The following is an 18,443-nucleotide window of genomic DNA, read 5'->3' on the forward strand; positions in this document are numbered from 1 at the left end:
CGTAATTTTCTTGTTAAGAATATTATTTTTGGTTATAGTAGCAGTAGTAGTAGTGATAGTCGCTTTCGCAGGCAGTAGCAGTAGTTGGGGGGCTGGTAACAGCAGTAGTAGTAGTGACAGTGTTGTGATTGGGATAGTGGTAACAGCGCTGCAGCGGTAGGAAGGATGTGTGTGTATATATAGCACGTGGTTCATGGAAGCCGGCCATTCATTTTTAAGATAGGGTGTTTGATGTAAAGAGAAACTTTTTGCGACATAGAAATACCAGTGCTGGCGGATGTAAAAAAAGCCGGCAAATCATGTTAACTAGTTCAGTGATTAAATTCTAATAGTTAACTTTTAACTAATGCCTTTAGCCAATAGTTAAACACTATTATTACTATGTCGCAGAAAGCTTCTCTTTACCTAAGATACCTTCGTTTTAAATATTAGTGGCCGGCTTCCCCGAAATACTTGGCATATGCACAACTATACCGGGTGTTCCAGCGAACACTCAAAAATTCTTAAAAATACACTATTTGAGAAGAAAAGGAAAACTCTTCAGAAGGAAACTGTTGCGGTGGGCGTCAGTAAGTGTGAAAGACGTCCTAATTACTTCCTAGTTAATTAAAATTTACTAATGACCATCTTATTTGTTTGGCGTTTTTTTGTCAAAGGCGAGTTTGTAGCCGCGGAGACAATGCCATATTACCTTTCAAAGCAAAGAAAAGACATTTTCTAAAGCCCTAGTGCCCACAAAAACCTGGTGCTCTTCTCCGCATGACATCGAAACCTGGCGCAAGCGTAACGTCGCTGATGACGTGTTGCAACGACTGCGGCGCCCAATTCGAACTGCCTGAGGTGATTTCCCCTGCTAGGGAGCCTCAACGCTCACCTTAGACCGCGGGCGGCGTTATCTTTTTCTTAATCACTGGGTGCAATAAAGAGTCCAGTCATCGTCAAAGATCTTGAGAGTCTTGATAGGCGCTGCCGGAAATTTTGTTGCTTTTCCTGTATCTCCACCACTTATGACGTGTCTATCAGAAGTGCCAAATGTTAGGCGTCACCGTCAGTTCATTTATTCATTAGGTACAGCTGCTGTTCGTTTAAGATCGCTGCGTGTTAGATTAAGCGCATCAGACAAACTTTCGTGAGCGGAGCACTCAAGACCTTCGCGGCAGTGGCGGCGTGCCGTTAGGCAGCTGTTTTTGCGACTTGAAGCGCCAATTTTACAAACGCGTTGACATTTGCTTTTAAGGTGCTTGTTTTGGAGTTACGCGTGCGACATAGCCATTGCAACACCACGGGTGTCCGCTCGTCCATGTGAGATTTCAACGCCGCAGCGTAAACACTGTGCAAATGGCCGCGCCAGCGCAACACCAGTACTCTGTTGTCGAGAATGTGGACATTGTGCTCGCGAATGGGCGCGGAGCTGGCATCGAGACTGTATGCTGCCCAACATCCTGGCCGCCGCGCGCGTGCGTGCGTGCGTGCGTGCGTGCGTGCGTGCGTGCGTGCGTGCGTGCGTGCGTGCGTGCGTGCGTACGTGCGTGTGCGTGTTGCCAGCTGGACAAGGCCGCAGGCCCGCACACTGGCAACTTCAGGTCGCAATCAGCAAATCACGTTAAATACAAACACAGAATCTACACTCATTAAAATACGTGCATACATCAAAAACAAAAGGAACATATTCAGATTTAAAGGCATCGTCTTATAAAGTAAACAAATTAAAAGTTTGAAATAACCTATATCTAACAAAGTTTGCAGTCATCATCAATAAAAAATAGAAATTGTTTCTTTCTCAGACACACGAAACACCCATGAAAGCTTGGCTCAAATAAGAAAGCATAAAAACTTCGCTCAAGAATTCATCGCCGGAGCACAGAGAAAACGCTGCAATGAAAGTAGAGCTAAATGGAACGTTAGTGATACAATTTTGACGTCTCATTTCTTTTGTTTTCTACGTACTAAAGTAGTTACGAAGTTCCCAGGAAGTAATATTCTCGGCCGTTATGTTTTTCTTATGCAGCGTACTTAACGATCTTGCCAGCCGGTTTTTTTTTTAACATTCGTAAGCCATACGCTGTCCTACATGGGTCTATTTCTGCATCTCTCAAGCCCAGTGCAACTGTGGCAGCCATGCTGCTTGTCTTTTCATATCGCCACGTTTTTTTCTCCTTCGTTTTTTCATGTGAATCGGTTCGGAGAAAAGTAGCACTCGCAAAATATCCATGGCTTGGAGAATTCCAGCCAGAGGGACTCTTCATCACTTTGCAAGGCCACCGCGCAGTGGAGCAGGGTCGTCGCGCAATACGGCCAGATCGGTGCGCTCTGAAACTGTGGCATGGCTCAATAACGATGAAAAATGGCCGCTCGTCGCAAAATCCCAAGAACGCTGTTTCCATTTTAAGAAGAACAGAGGCTATTCTGCGCCATTCGGTTGGAGCATAGCCAACTTAGCACAGCAGCTGTGACGTCAGACACTGAAATTCGCAAAGAAAACGAATGCAGCAACAAAAGCAGGCAGCAGTGATAGCATTTCTGCCCGTTCTACGCAGAGTAGGTTGAAGCTGAACTCTTCTGCGCAGACGAATGTCGACAAACTTGTACAGCTTTCATCCACGATAAGGAAAAGACCACAAAACAGTGTCTTATGTCGCACAGTCGAAACAATATCAAAGCGCGGAGAGCGGCTAGTCGGGAGACATTGAATACATCATTGCTAAATTTTATGAGCCATTTCTTTTTCCGGTTCCTCGAGACAACTCCGCCGTAAACTGGAACTACCATTCTATCTTAGAAGTACAGATGTCTTAGCAGCTTCTAAAACAACACTGGGCATCTCCATCTTCACATAATCTACATTGGAATCCGCCACGAGCGATGGTGCAAAACAGAGCTCTCTTGACCTATTTCCTTCGCAGCAGTCACGTCTTCGCTACTCCAAACCAATCTTCTAATGTAGTGGGGAAATATTGTTGGTGCGTTTCTTTTTAGCACTAGGCCAAGGGTTAGAGTCCAGACCGAGGAGGGTGCTTTGCAAAATGTAAAATGCTCGTGCAGTAAAATGTCGGTGTGCGGCAGAGAAGCCTAGCTGGGCGGAAAGGACTCGGAGCCCACAACGATTTAGTTGACCATTTCCCCAAGCATTGCACCACGGAAAAGCCGAACAGTAGGCCGGCAGAAAGCTTGCAGCTATTGGGAAAACCGGATATCCGCCGCCACTGGGGATCTAACCCAGCACCTCCAACATGCGAGGCGGATATTCAAACCACTGGGCCACTGATGCCATATACCAGTTCATCGTTATCAGGAATTCCGGACAGCGAGTAGCCAGTGCCGCTAAGCCTAGCGGCCTATCATGTTCTGTTCTGCGACACTTGGTCATTCTGTTTCTTTCTTACGTCACGGATGATGTCAAAGCGCTATTTTTTTTATGTTCAAAGCAATGCACCACGCGGTGGCAGGCAAAAGAACTAGAAACTCTTGTCTCGAATTCCTTGTAATGAGCGCGGCTCAAGCTGTGGCGCGCGAGAATCCATAAATAAAAATACGAGCAGAAAGTGGTGGAGAAAAAAACGCATGCAAGTGCATCACAACACCCCGCAATCACAAAATCCTGCACGTAACGCGATATAGACTTTTAGGGGACCGGTAATTTATGTTTGTGGGCCCGATTTTTCGGCACAGCGGTAAGCATATTCTCCAATGGGACCAATCTCACAACGGGTGCGATAGAAACGCCGCAAAGAAGAATTTTCAGCCGATTTTTTGCGCTCATTGTACACATTCTTGTTTACGTATCCCTATGTTGGAAACAATGATCGTAGAGTGTGGTGGTGATCGCCCGGCGGCTGGTCAAAAACCTGAAACTAGTATGGCTCCAGCCGAAAGGACGCAACCTTTCGCCGAACGATGTTGTTAGGATTTTGACACGTGTCTTTATGACTAGCCCGTTGTGCTCTAAGCGGTGCGGGCCGGGCTCTATTATTTTACTTTCCTTTTAGACAAGCCCACCCTAACATCTGTCTTTATGACTGTTGCATTACTACCATAACAATATGTGCAATCGGTCGCAAAATTTTACGAGATGCGGGTTGCGGGTACAAATTTATTTCGAAGCAGTCACGCAAGCCTGAAATGTCTGAACCTGCGGGGAAACAAGCATACTCCGTCAGCTGGTAACGTTACTAGACGTCTATGTGGCTATCGAGGCGGCGCAACACTTTTGTTTTTTTTGTTTTTTTCGAGAACACGCTTCCTGCAAACTTTTGCTGCCCACAGAACACGCTTGTGCGCTTATGATGCGTGCATAAGCACAAACGCACTGAAGCGCTCCGCCATATTGTTGAAGTTGCTGTTGTTCCGCTCTCTGGCGCGGTGGCACTGTCCTCCAGCACGGACGCCGTGATGTGCGACACGGACCACCACTCTCTGAGGCCGGCTCCGACTACGTGTGGCGATTGCCCAGCGGCTTCTATCAACCACCACTGCCGAAGGAAGTGTGTGTATATTGTGCAAAGAAAGTGTGAGCAGCCCAATTTTTGCCCCGTGCTGTGGAAATGCGACTATTTTCGTACTAATGGCATTTTTTGTTTTTTCAGGTGGTGACGCCTACACACACCCGATCTTAGCGAACATGTGTAGTAGTGACGCGAAGTTGAGGCCAAATCTGTGAAGTCGCTGCAAAATGTGCGCCATTGAAGTAAAAAAGCTTTTCCTGAACCATCCAAAATCCCAGTCTCCTAAAATTACGTACAAAGTAGTTGGTAGGCCAGGAGCTGTGCTTCGTTCCGCGCCGAGCTGTGCTTCACTCCACATTTAATTGACAAAGTGCGCTGACCATATGCATTAGCGTGTTGGCGCAAGTCTTTATTGTTCACCAACGACGCCCACTGCCGATATAACTCGGAGTCGAAGAGAAAGTCGTGAATAAAGACGTCGAATGGTACGGCAAAACAGCGCTGACGGACGGGACGGAAGAAGATGAGACAGACACATACGCTGTGTCCCGTCCCGTGTCCCGTCCCGTCCGTCAGCGCTGTTTTGCCGTACCATTCAAAATGAACCAACCAGCCCGACTCAGCCCTCTCCTTGAATAAAGACGTCGCAGACGCACTGAGACCTCGGCATAACATGGTGCGCGTACATACTGCCGGCGTTTTTTTTTTCTACTTTCGTTAACTATTGCCGCAACCTGTGATAAATCATTGATGTCTAGCAGACAGTGGCGTTGAGTACAACATTGCTGCTTTTGGTATACAGACGCAAACATGCACTTGACCAACGTCTGGGTAGCCGAACGTTGCTCCGCGCGCCGCGCGCCCAGGGAAGGATGCCAACCGTAAGGTGTCACGCAGCGGACATGTTTTAGAGTATTTCTCTTTCTCCCCCCCAGTCCTCGCAAAGTGGTGCATAGAAGTAGAGAAGTGAGCATGTACTCTATGTCAGTAAAGCAGCTGATGTTTTGATTATGGCCGCCTTATATAACTATAGCATGTTTTACTCTACCAAAGTTTGAGCTAGTGTCTCTTAACATCTGTTACGCAGTTCTTCGCTTTTCTTTTTCACATTTATCTAATGTTGTCGTTGCTGCCTGCGGTATTAGTTCTTTTGCATGTCAGGTATTCTTATAACAGGTATTTTTGTGTTCGTTCACTGCATTCTTTTTATGACCATAAATTCTTTTTTTGTTCTTATGCCAACACATGTTGACGAATATGTTACGCAGCTTGTATTTTATTCTTCTGTCTACGACTCGCCGAATGCGCCATGCCTAGCATGGGGAGGAAAACCTTTATCAGGCACTAGGCTTTTTGGCCTCTTTTCTGGAGTGTAAGCACTTCGAACATAGTTGTATTCTATACTGTTTTATTCTATTCTATGATCGAAGAAGTGGGTTCGACAGTATGTTAGGGCCAACGCTAGTGCGACCATGCGACTGCGCATCGTGATCCCTGATGATAGCGTGAGGCACTCACCCCTTGTGAGCGGCGAAGGCGTGAGGCGAGCTGTGTTTGCGGAGTGTCCCGAACGCCGGATGCGCCGTGGCCTGGGGTCCGACCTTCCGAAAGGGCGGCCCGTCGCGGTGCTCGGCGCCGGGCCGCCGGTAGCCCTCGGGCCCCCAGCTTTCGTCGTCGCTGCCGTGACTGCTGCCCGAGGCCGATCCGATGTCGTCCCAGTCGTCGAGCGTAGTCTGGAAAGAGCCGAAACCATGCTCTCTCTGTAGCAACGCTTCCAGTATCTTTTTTTTTTTCTAATACAGAAACGCACGCTAAGTTTTCGCCCACTTTTGAGCATGCGCTGCCCAGCTCACTTAGACGGCATTCCAGGTTAACGATCAGCTGCAGGGCTCACAGTAAAGGCAGCCCATGTCCTGAGAAGCTTACATGCACAGCAGAGATGGCAGCATAGGTACGTGAATATTATAGTTATTGATGATGCCTAGGCGAGCTTTGAAGAACGGGATTGTAAAGGAGAGAAGGATGACGATAGCCTCGAGCTTCCACGGGCAATCGATGGGAATGCATTTCCTCAGTAGATGCACCCGACGGTTCGCGTGTGCACCAGCGATTCTTTTTTTTTTTCGACGTTGTGACATATTCTTGTCTTCCAGCTTTTAGTTTAACACTTTTCTCACAACCCGCTCTGATTCTGCTGTCGATCCGCTTAGAGTTTGAGCCTGGCCTCAGATTCTCAAGTGGCAGGGCTGTCCTATAGCGCACTCTCTTTTAGGGGAGGGATATTCTGCCCAAGCCTTGGGGTAGATCTTTATCACTAAATATACGGAATAATTACAGTTGTCTGCGGAAACACATTCCCTCTTCAAAACATGCGAAGTTCTAGCAGTTGCGAAGACTACAACCAAGCTTTCCCTCTCCTCTATTTGCTAACCTCAAGATCTCAGATGCCGCGTTTGAAAGCCTCCTCCCATTGCTAACTGCATCAAGTTAGTATGTTTTGCAATGGGAACCCCTCCACTGCCAAGAGTAAGTTAGCATTCCGTATTTTAAAGATCAAAATATACTCCGGAGCTTGGGCAGCATACCCTGCCCCAAAAATGAAGTGCTCTAGAGGACAGCTCACTTCCCCTTTGCCCCATAAAGGCTTATACGTGTTTAAAGTGCAGGCTCGCGCTTTTCCCTGTAGGTTTTGCCGTGCGGCGTGGGGTACTAGTGCATCAGTGCATCTAGTGCACCTAGTGCACAGTGCATCATACTTCGATAAAATGCCATTCGAGAAACCAACGCAATAACTGTTGCATATTTGGCTTTCCTGCACAAAAGAAGAGAAATAGTCTACTCAGCCAATTTTCCTAAGACTTCAAATTTGACTGCAAAAGAATTCGTTTTCGCAAAGAAACGAATGTCGGTATTTAAGCATATTTCGATTCCAGTTATAGCTGCCACGCACTGTCCATTGAAGACTGCACAACTACCGCCAACCTATGTTGCTGTGGTAATGTGGTAAAACTGGAGGTGAAATCGGTCGCTTTGCTCTGGCTCTTCACTCGGCGCATTTCGACTGCGCAGCACAGTGGGCAACCGCACGCGGCCCTTGCATCCAGCATTGGCGGCCAGGCACGTGTTGCTCACCATTCGATCGTTCCTGGCGCCCCCGACGCCCATATGCGCCAGCTCTCGGCGGTCCCGGTGGAGCTGCTGCTGCTGCTGCTGTTGCTGCGGCGGCGGCGGCGGGAAGCCGAGCCGAGGGGGCGGCCGCTGAGGCACCGCGGGCGGGTTCGGGTCCACGTTCACTGCAGCAAAACACCGTAACTTGTAGCGCAGTAAGGGTTCACATGTGCACGGTGTGGCTTGGCCGGACCTTTCTTTCTAGCTCGCGCGCGCCTGCGTTAGACGCATGGGCACGACGGGGCCCCTCATTAGTGTATGCTGTTAACTTTTATGTTGGAGCGTATAATGAGGTATCCCCTTTCTTTTTTGTCGCAAGCTGAGCGCGTTTCGTTTAACGTCTTTGTCTATTGGTGCACTCAAGTATGAAGCAAATCATTTAGTCTGTTACTTTGTTTTGTTCTACCTTTATCCGCCCTCATAATTTTCACTGCCCTTTCAGTGTTGGATCAAGGAGCCGTTGAGTCTTTTCAAGCGGAACTTGTCATCTTGTTCATCCACCTCTTCTTTCTTTTTAAGAATTACGTAATCAATTGCATTAATGCAGCAGCCATACGTGGCGCAGCATATTAAGTAAATGAACGCAGTGTAAGTTTCACGAGCGCATATTTAGAAATAATGTCCTCAGCTGAGCTTACATTGCTAAGTAAATTTTGATTCCTAATTTCAAGGTTCCAGGGGCTCCACAGAGCATATCCCCACTCATTGTGCCTTGTAAGCGCTACAGTCATTTAAGAACCGGCTGAAAGCGCCAGATAACAACAAAAAAGTTAGGTTTGGTTTGGTTTATGGGGTTTAACGTCCCAAAGCGACTAAGGCTATGAGAGACGCCGTAGTGAAGGGCTCCGGAAATTTCGACCACCTGGGGTTCTTTAACGTGCACTGACATCGTACAGTACACAGGCCTCTAGAATTTCTCCTCCAAAGAAATTCCAGCCGCCGCGGACGGGATCGAACCCGCGTCTTTCGGGTCAGCAGTCGAGCACCATAACCGCTGAGCCACCGCGGCGGCAACAAACAAAAAAGTTAGAGATGGTGGCACGTGCGCCACATGAACCACATATGCACAAATGCGGATCACAATGTGTATAGCAGTCTGTGCCACTGCAACCTGCTGCAGACGCCTTCAGGCGGAAGAATGGTGCGAAAAATTATGGAGGTGACTAGACGGATCTGTACGAAACGGCTGCTTGGTCAGATTACAGCGATTCCAAAAGTGCCGCTTTTTGCGTGAACGCGTGCATATAAAATTTCTATACTTCATGATAGCCGCGACTGCTTGGTAAGCCCTAACGTAACGCGGAGAGCTACCGTGTTTCTTTTAGCATGACATGTTTTACAACAACAGCTCTATTAGGAAGAGTATTGCGATCTGCGGTTAACTACTACTTATTCGCGAGCTCTATATTTCGTGAATTCGGGTAACGCAGTAACTTCGGAATCTTTCGCGAAGCAGAAGTGATAAGCCTTTTAGCGCTCCCTTCGCCCTAGTTATTTGCGGGACCAATGTTTCCCGAGGTCTGGGTGTTTAGCGAAAATTGAGACGCTTATAGTAAACGATGATGACGACTATAATGTCGGGGAGCAGAAACGAGAGTGCGATGATGCCCCGTCGCGCCGCAAGGACGATACAGCTGCGTCGCAGCTATCGAAGAGCGGTCTCGATCGCGGCCACGCAACGTGTCTGTATATGGCCTTGTTAAAAGGTTGAGTCGTCCACAACGTTCCAGCGATCCGTAAGCCAGAACGTCGCAAGCGAATCGCAGGCGTGAAAGTATCGGCCACTGGCGATGGCGCATGAAAACGCACGCCTCGACAATGCGCCCCACTAGCTGCATTGTATCGCTGACAGCACACACATGACTGATCGCTAAGTCGTATTTGCAGACGTCGACTAAATATGCACGTCCACTGCTCTCGGCGTCATTTCCTACACTGTGAGCGAAAAGTTATGGATCCTTTTGTGCTGTCGTTGGAAAGCTTTCCGCCAAATTAACAGACTATGCGAGGGTCAGAAACCGGTCACGAAGCGGAAGAATGCGTGAGAGCAGCCTATTCACCAGCCCCGGCTAGGAACCAGGTTACCTTCTTACGAATTTTATCCCGCGGTTTCGACAAATCTGCTCCGTCATACGTAAACACAGGCAAGTTTTGAGCAGCAGAAAAAGCTCGCGTGAATTCCGTAAGACGTTGTTCTTACTGATATAGTGCTGGCCATACATGCGTAAACCACCGACAGACCATTTTACATGCTCGTCTAAGCGTTCAGGAAATGTTCCCTTCTTGTTTGCGCAGCCTGCGAAATTTCTACTCATGTATTCCACCCTGAAAAAATGCTTTGGATGAAATTCTGAACTTATAAATCACAATATAGCAGCTTGGCGAAAGGAAATGCGACAAGTATCAGTAACGCGAAAGAAGCTGTGTTAATGTCCATTCAGATTCAATCAAATATCTCCTGCCTTCGTTGGGCGATTGAAAACCAGCCCAGATTTTCGATAAAGAGCTGTATACGGGCCTCACACATCCATTACCTGAATACCTATCGCAGTCAACCATCAATACACTTTCGACTGAATGTTACTCGTTCCTCAAGTATACTTCGTACACTCTAAAAAAAGGTAGTTGAGGTTACTACATTTTGGGGTAGTAACGACTGTCACATATATGACTACCTAGGTAGTAACTGTACGTAGTAACTGCAAGGTAGTAACATTTACTACCTCTCAGTAACTGTACGTAGTAACTGCGAGGTAGTAACATTTACTACCTCTCGAGAGAAAACACCTTAAGAAATAATCTAATGACTTTTGACATTAGAATCTTGTGCATATAAGATAGTAATAGTGCAAAATAAGAGCCAAAATAAAAAAAACTAGAGCAAAAACAAAAAGAAAAAGAAAAAAAATGCCTGCTTTCAATGGATTCGAACCGCCGACCTTTGACTTTCTATCCTCAAGTTGTTTCTAACCTGTTTCTATACTTTCTATGTTACCACGCTAACCACTACGCCACGCCACAATTTTTTTTTTCTTTCATGGTATTTATTTACATGGTTTTGTATACAAAGCATATAGATACATATGTGTGTGTGTATATACACACACAAAAAAAACAACTATTTACAGAGCACCTAGGTAGGCGCTACGGGGCAGAAACATAATAGTAACATATTATAACTAAAAGGCCGGTAAAGATATACAGCTTGTTGTTTCCCAACCTGACTCGAATCCTTATGATATGATTCTTCTGATTGGACTTCATAGTCTTTGGAAAACGCGCATGCAAGATCGCAACGTTGAACCTGTTGTTTCGCCCAGAATTCACTTTAGCCGAATGTTGCTGCAGGTAACGGACATTTACAAAAAATCGGACTTTGTACCGGATTGGTTTCCACTACGCCACGCCACAAGACGTTAACTTGTCAACTTATGTGCCGTGATATGTGCAGCCACTGTTGTTTCTTGTTCTTTTCATCGCGTGTAAATGTAGCAGCAGCATCTACATTATCGCACGGGACAACAATGTTGTTGAGAAGGACCTTTCAGTGGCTGATAGCCAATGACATAAGGAAATCTTCTGCGTTAACGAAAAAGAGTCTCTGCTGAGTTTTTATTGTCGAAAGACATGAATACCTGACTTCGTGGTGACCTTATATGTGTCACAAGGAGTGCATGAACATGACATCAGAAACTCAACGCCCATTTTTGTGCATCTTGTAGTAAACCAGAAGGAAAAATGAGCACAAGTCAGGCACAATAGCTTGCGGTTGGTGAAAAAGTGCAATTAAGAAATCAAACTAAACAATGGAACACATACGCGCTTCGTATATTGTATTGAAAACAAAAAACAGCACTGGCAATTTTGTTAGATTTGCTGCCAATTAGGAAACCCTTTTCATTATATAAAAACATGGGGCATTGAGTAGCAATGTCACCGGGAATGTTAGTATACGTAAACATGTGCATATTCCGATCATCCATTTCCAGATCAAGGTAGTAATGGATACTACCAGGGTTATAATGAGGTAGTACAAGTGTAGTAACTGCCAAAAAACGTAGTAACAGCAGAAGTTACTACCTTGTTACTACTTAATTTTCTTTCGAGGTAGTAACAAGGTCGTAGCAACATAGTACATAGGTAGTAAGGGTTAAAAAAAGGTTGTAACAGCAGCCGTTACTACGTTTTCACTACCTTTTTTTCTAAGAGTGTAGAGTTCACAGCTTATAATGGCGAGCACCGATCTCGCCTTTTCTACAAACACTTACCAAGCACTCATCCAATAAGTTACTGAATATTACAAAGCTATCATGCACGACTTACAAGCTTCTAAAAAGGGTCAGTTTAGCGCCTGAACGACCGTTTGTAGTTGAGTCGGACCAGATTGGAGAAGATGAGTAAACAGCGCGTTGCCACAGTTGCGTGTGTGGTGTTGTATACTATCCGGCTAAACTGAAAGGCGAACAGACATTTACGGTATTTTGCCCCAGTGTAGTGAGGCTATTCCTTTGCGGCTAGTTTATGAGTATATATTTCGCTGGACCCTTTAGCCAAAAGCATGAATCACGCTAGTTATAGCAAAAAGTGCACGAAAATAAATATTGCGCTTCGTCCACTAGCGCTGTTCTCATTCCATTCAGGCCTGATAGCACGCCTTTCTTCGTGTGGCCTAAGTCAACGAGCTGTTTACTTATCCTGCTTCAAAGAAGTCTCAAAGTGGTTCTCGTAGTTTCTCCGGCTCCCTACTCCGTGGAAGCGCTCGTCAGCCGCGACCTCCCGCTGTCCGGACTGCTAAAACGAGCCGCGACCTTTTATTATTTTTTTTCCTTTTGCCTTTCGGCCAAATGTTGGGGACGTCCCCTTCCTTGGAGATAGGAGGGGGTGTCACAAGGAAAGAAAATGACGGAGCATACAGCGCTCCGACCGATGCAAGGCTTACGAATTGCAGGCCTCGCATAATTTTCGTGGCTGCTGGTAAGCCCAGAATAGTGCAATCAGTGATGTGGTAAAATATTTGCGAAAGAGACATATTTGTGCCTGGCGCGCGGCCGGTCGTCGCTTCAGCAGATTTGTTTGCGACGCTGAAATTCAATCTATCCGCACACACTGAATTCTCTAGCCAGACTAATTTCTCTATATATGACTGTGTTCCTCACGTCACTGCTACGCGACTCAGAACGTAGGCTATATTCAGTGACTGCCAAATTGACGCATACACCTACGCAGGCGCGCATACCTTCGCCCATTTCGGTTCTGCACTCCGTCATACGACACTGACTGGAAGGCAGTTTGTAGTTAGCGCGATCTTGTTAAGCCTGCAATGGCAAGACGTTGTGAACGTCGGGTAACTTGTAAAAGTTATGAACTTCCGGGATTTCAACACTAACGGCTCCTTCATTGCAAAAGTGTCAAAAACTGACAGTTTTATTAAGAGAAAGATCCTTACAGCATAAATAAAATATGCTATTTGAGATCATTTTTGAATCCATAAAATTGCTGGCAAACACACAGGCGCAAGAAGCAAATCAGGAGCAAAATTCAAAACCACTACACCGCGTGGCAACGCAGCCTTACAGCCCAAAAAATTTTAGGCTGCTTAACCTTTAGCGTTCACTTTTGCATCCTTAACCAGGCCTCCTGCATCCCTGGCAGCTGGCAATTTGACCTTTATTCAAAAATATGTTCTAATAGACCGCTTGCGAAAATTATGCTTTCAGTCCATGTAGTTCTGCGAGCAGAAATAAAAACTATTCACATCCTAACACTCTCTATCACAGGTGACAAGTAGGGAATAATGTAGAGCATTTTTCAGAAGTCTAGAGCCCAGGCGGCTTTCCTTCTAAGCAGTGTAGCGGGTCTCTGTAACATCTGCAAAAGTCCTAACCTTCAGATGAGTTACACCTGTTCGCTGTGACATCCCTGAGAACAAAGCCGCCGATGCTGCTGCCCGACGAGGGCATGACAAAGATACATTGCCCTGTCTCAGTGTAATGTAATGCGCTACCTACCGAGCTTCCACTTGCGGTCTTACCATCAGACCACATGTATGGCTTTGTAATACCACGCGATGTTCCAACCTGCTCAACAATCACTCGTTCAGTGATAGATGTTCCACGGGATTCGACAAATCTCGATGCCCTAATGCACGGTATAGAACTTAATTGTTAAATGTACTGCATGTTAATGGACCTAAAACGCTCAGGTACCAACGCTGCCAAAATGTGTGCCGACCTTTCCCCGATCGTTACAGGCATCTTGTTGCGAAACGGCACACGTGAGTAATGATTTAATGGTCTTGCACTGCCAACAGCACAGTTAAAAAACACTGCAGAGCTAAGTCCATGAACAAAACATTAACTCCAAAGTGGAGTATTCGTAGCCATTTAAACGCCCGTAGGTATCAAACGTTTTTTACATATTATATGATGAGGAACTGGGCACTATGATTACCCCTTAGCTGAGTATTCAAAAATGATCCCATTTTTGCTGCTTCACCAAGGATGATGCGGTCGCAGTCGCAACTGCAGTTGGGCTGGAGGTTCTGTACACTTCCATTATAGACCAACATTGGTATGTGACATAAGCAAGGTGCGGTAGCGATGCTGTCGCCGGGGAAACAGCTGATGGTATACGTCCTGTATGAATCGCTGACGAGTACATTTAAAAAGAGCATGGCAAAGTATACAGCGCTATTTCTAAGTTCATAACGTTTCATAACGTCACAATAAATGTGTGTTGTTGTGCCGGACATAACTTTCTATAACTTCTAGGCGCTCAATCGGCTGGGTGTTTCTCTGAGTCGAACAGGCTTCTCACATAGTCGGACACGCTGCCGCGTGTGCAATATTTGCTCGCAAGTACAGTCGTTTAAACTAGGCAGCCTAAACAAGTCTACATAGAAGTCAGTTCTGAAACGGCCCAATAAGCAATTCGCGCACCGCAGCCCAGGACGACGATACCCGCTGCTTGCCCTGGCATCCGCGAGCGCCCTCTATGTTTGTAAACACTGCGTTCCCCAATATGAGACTGTGTTCAAACTGGGCGATTCAAAAGATCGGAACTGCAGTGTGTTTCGAGCACTTCTGCAGTTAATATGACGCTTGTGTACTCGAGTAAAACGGTCTGTTTTAATGGCATTTGTCCAAAGACCTCACAATATATGTGTCCTACTGTTTAGTTTATTTTTCGTTACCCCACTCATTGTCGGTGTTGCAGCACATTCAGACACCAATGTTATAGCCTACATTAAGATACAAAAATGCTACCGCGCGATTCACTTTTGTTTTTATCTGTGCGCACTAATGGCCGCACGAAGGCCACGTTAATCTCCGTTTTCTCTCAGACCCTCCAAGAGTGATGGAAGAACTTAATATACAGCTTCCTTAAAAAAGTGCGACGAATGTTTCTACTAATTTTGGAGATTGTAACAGGGCGCGGTAGTTAGAATGATGAATATAGCTGTAATGTTCCGGCAGAGAAGTTAATATATTAGTCTATACTTATTTAAGATCATTGTTGTGGAGAATTTCTGCTTTGGTGAAACAAGACACCCATCAGTATGCCACTCGTTATGCAAACATTTCACCCAAAAATGATCAAGAAAGATTAGAAGTCTACCCCAGAAGTTTCCTGCTTGGCAATAAAGTACCAGAGCTATGTAACCACATCTAATATTGCTGAGCACGCCCTATCAAATGATTTGAAGTATGCACGCGAGCGCGAGGAAGAATTGCCAATCGACATTTATTTTTGTCATTGTTCCGCGACAGCTACATGACTTGGAATAAAGCGAGTCCGCTCCTCGCTCCCTGTTTTAGCATCCCGGTTTCTGAGGCACGCGCCAGCCATAAAGCCATAAAGCACGGCGGTCCACGACCCGAAGGCACACAACGCCGCGCTCACTTTATAGCGAGGAAGGAGCCCGATGCGAAACGAGCGAGCTCCAGCTTGAGGGCAATGCGACGTGTCGCGACTTATAAACACGGCAGTCGGTGAGGTGGCAATTTTCCACACCTCTCTAATTGGAGCAGCGGCACCCTTATCGACAGCTCGCTCATTCCGGCGAGCGGGAGCAGCTGGCGACTTCCCTCGCTCGAAACGCCGACCCGGTGCCCCCCCCCAACCCCGTGTTCCCCGCGCAACTGCTGAGTGAGGCGAGCGCCCACAGCCAGCAGCTGTGCGGTATTTCCGTCGAACTTCTTGGCAGGGATTCAATGAAAGGCGCGTGTCGCGATTGCCCCTGCGTCCGGAGGCGCGTCCTCCTCTCCCTGTGGAAAGGGCGGCTTGAGCGCGGAGGCTACACCCGCGGTTGCAATGAGCCGCTCCGCCGGCATGCACCGACTGCTCCGTTCTGATGAAGGCCACCGCGTGGCTGCCTTTTCCGCCTGGACGTGCGCTAAGTGGCGCGCCTGATGAGAGAGGCCGAGTTATTTTGACGCGCTTGATCCCCCTCGGCGAGCTTAGGTACGCTCTTCCGAGTCCTCGCGCGGCCGGCTTTGACAAGCGCTCGGGCCGTGGGCCGACTCCTTCGCTGGCCCTTGATCCCCGCTGCACTGCGGCCGGCGGAGCCCCACTCTCCCGCCACGCAATACTAGCGGCGTCTGGAAAATGAATACACGCCGCGGCAACGTAAACAGCTGCGCTGGAAGCTAATAACTTCAAACGCTGGGCGCTGGCGATATAGCGCGCCGAAAGAAACCCGCCGCCCACCCGGCTTCAGGAGCCTAATTTGTCTAGGTAACCTAAAGGCAGACTCTCGCTTTCAGATGTTGGCGGAAACAGACTTGCGATCAAAAGACGCTATGAAATCACTTCAGCTCAGTTCCACACTGCTTATGAGTCCCAACTTCATTCTCACCAAAGTACTTATAATTCTTAAAGAGCACCGCAGCCGCAACAAGTTTATCTACTGCGTATGGAAGAACCGGCAGGATAAAGAGTGCGCTGCAGCGTCTGAAGAGAGGAGTCGAATACACGGCAGACCCATTTTCACACGTCTATTGTAGTGGATGTATACCACCTCTTCTCAACAATGCCTAGGCGACGGTAAACACGTACTATCGCGCTCAATATGAGTTGCAACGCGCGGTCATCGACCGGAGCTCGTTCCGTGGTGTGCCTCCTCGAAACAGTCGCTCGGAATTCTGGGAGAAACTGCTGTTCGAGGAAACAACAGCACCCTCGCTCAGGAAAAAGTTTCTCCCAGAATTCCGAGCGACTGTTTGGAGGAGGCAGACCACGGAACGAGCCCCGGTCGATGACCGCGCGTTGCAACTCATATTGAGCGCGATAGTACGTTCCTTCCGCTCGCCACAGTGGAAGCGCCGGAAAACAACCTAGCAGCGATATGAAAGGCTGCATGTACCGTGATTTCTTCTTTAATCAATAAGCAGCCGAAGTCCTGAGCGGATTATTCTTCGCGAAATATTCATGTTTGTCTCGTGCATTGCTGCAAGTGTCTAGGCGAAAACACGCCAGGATACGTCCACGTCCGGAAGGTACCAGTCCGTCTCGAGAAACGAGCAGTAAGAGCCGCTCACATAACAGGGAGAAAGAAAAAGGCTCATTAATTGGTGATGCCTGTTGAACAAGCAAAGCACTGTAATGCTACTACAAGATACACACTGAAAAAGGGCCAAGTGCCGCACATACGCTTCGTCGGAGCGCAGCGATTATCCCTTCCATTTGGCTCGCTATTATTCCATGCAACGGCGCTTATTGTGTGCATATAGCTGTGGTTCTTACTAAAGAACATGGCAACGCAGCTGATAAACGAGAGTCTTGTTCATATTGGCAACAGCGTACGCAATGCAACTCCAAATGGGATCTGCTTGCAAACGGCATTACTAGTCAAGAGTCAAATGACAGCGCAAGATAAGTCGAGCCCGGATATTTCCAGTTATTGGCTATACACCATGCCTAAAAGTACAGAAAATTCGCGCAATATATCGAACTCAATTTCGTCGGTCATTCGATACACTGAACTGGCGCGTCTCCTAAAGGCGCTCTTCAATCACTTTTAGCGTGCGGAGACGGATCAGCTTCCTGCCGTTGGGCACCTGCTGGAAGCGCTAGCGATGTGAAACAGTGTGACGAGGACAACGCAGGGTGTGCTTCAGGGCGGCCTTCGACCTCTCGTACTGATTTTCCACGCCACATTGCTGTCATGCGGTGAAGACAACCTAATTAACTATAGATAGCTGGTGGCCGTCGCCTGGCGTGCTTCACTGCCAAAGGCGTTACATTAATTTTAATGAGCGATAATTCTCTTTATAGTGTACTGGTAACAGGATTAGACGCCTTATGATAGGCAGTGGCTAGTTCCAAATAACCGACCTCTGCGGCTTCGATGCGAAGTAGGTAAGGCCGATAGCAACGCCTAACGAGCGGGTGTGCTTCCGAAGCGCGTTAGAAAGAAACGCGCTTGCTTCTAAGTGGCATATAAGGTTATCTACGACATTTTTTCATATACCGAATTGACGATATATCGAACTATTTCGCTCTCCAGTTCGAGTTCGACATATCCGGCTTCGACTGTATTAGAAGAGTGCTCAAGCAAATCAATTGCTAGCAACGCTGCAAAGGCCGTTTGTATTATTTTTTTTTCTTATTGAAATGAGCATACAACTTAAGGCCGCCGCCTGGCAGTGGCAATCGCGGAAGCTAGTTTGTTATACTGACGTCGAAGAACACCTTAGCGTGCATAGCAGAATTGGAGAGCTTTAGCATAATGTAAGCGTCCTAACATAAGTGTATACCGGGTAAATATACCATGCTGCGCACGCACAGTTTCAGGATGAGGAGCAATGTGGAACGCGTATCTGTCACTGCTCG

General features: G+C 47.1%; 1 protein-coding gene across 4 annotated transcripts in view; it reads right to left on the bottom strand.

The window, feature by feature from the left end:
* The window catches only part of LOC149350491 (uncharacterized), a 133,068-nt gene that overhangs the window by 48,661 nt on the left and 65,964 nt on the right, over nucleotides 1-18,443 (bottom strand). For all 4 annotated transcript variants that reach the window (XM_089579519.1, XM_089579517.1, XM_089579518.1 and 1 more), the window contains exons 5-6: nucleotides 7,575-7,735; nucleotides 5,961-6,175 (exon numbers count right to left, since the gene is read on the bottom strand). In XM_089579519.1, the coding sequence (XP_089435645.1) occupies nucleotides 5,961-6,175; nucleotides 7,575-7,735 (376 nt within the window). The remainder of the gene's footprint in view (nucleotides 1-5,960; nucleotides 6,176-7,574; nucleotides 7,736-18,443) is intronic.

The sequence above is a fragment of the Amblyomma mixtum genome, chromosome 3, assembly GCF_055824585.1.
Source record: "Amblyomma mixtum isolate Tamu chromosome 3, ASM5582458v1, whole genome shotgun sequence".
Lineage (NCBI taxonomy): Eukaryota > Metazoa > Arthropoda > Arachnida > Ixodida > Ixodidae > Amblyomma > Amblyomma mixtum.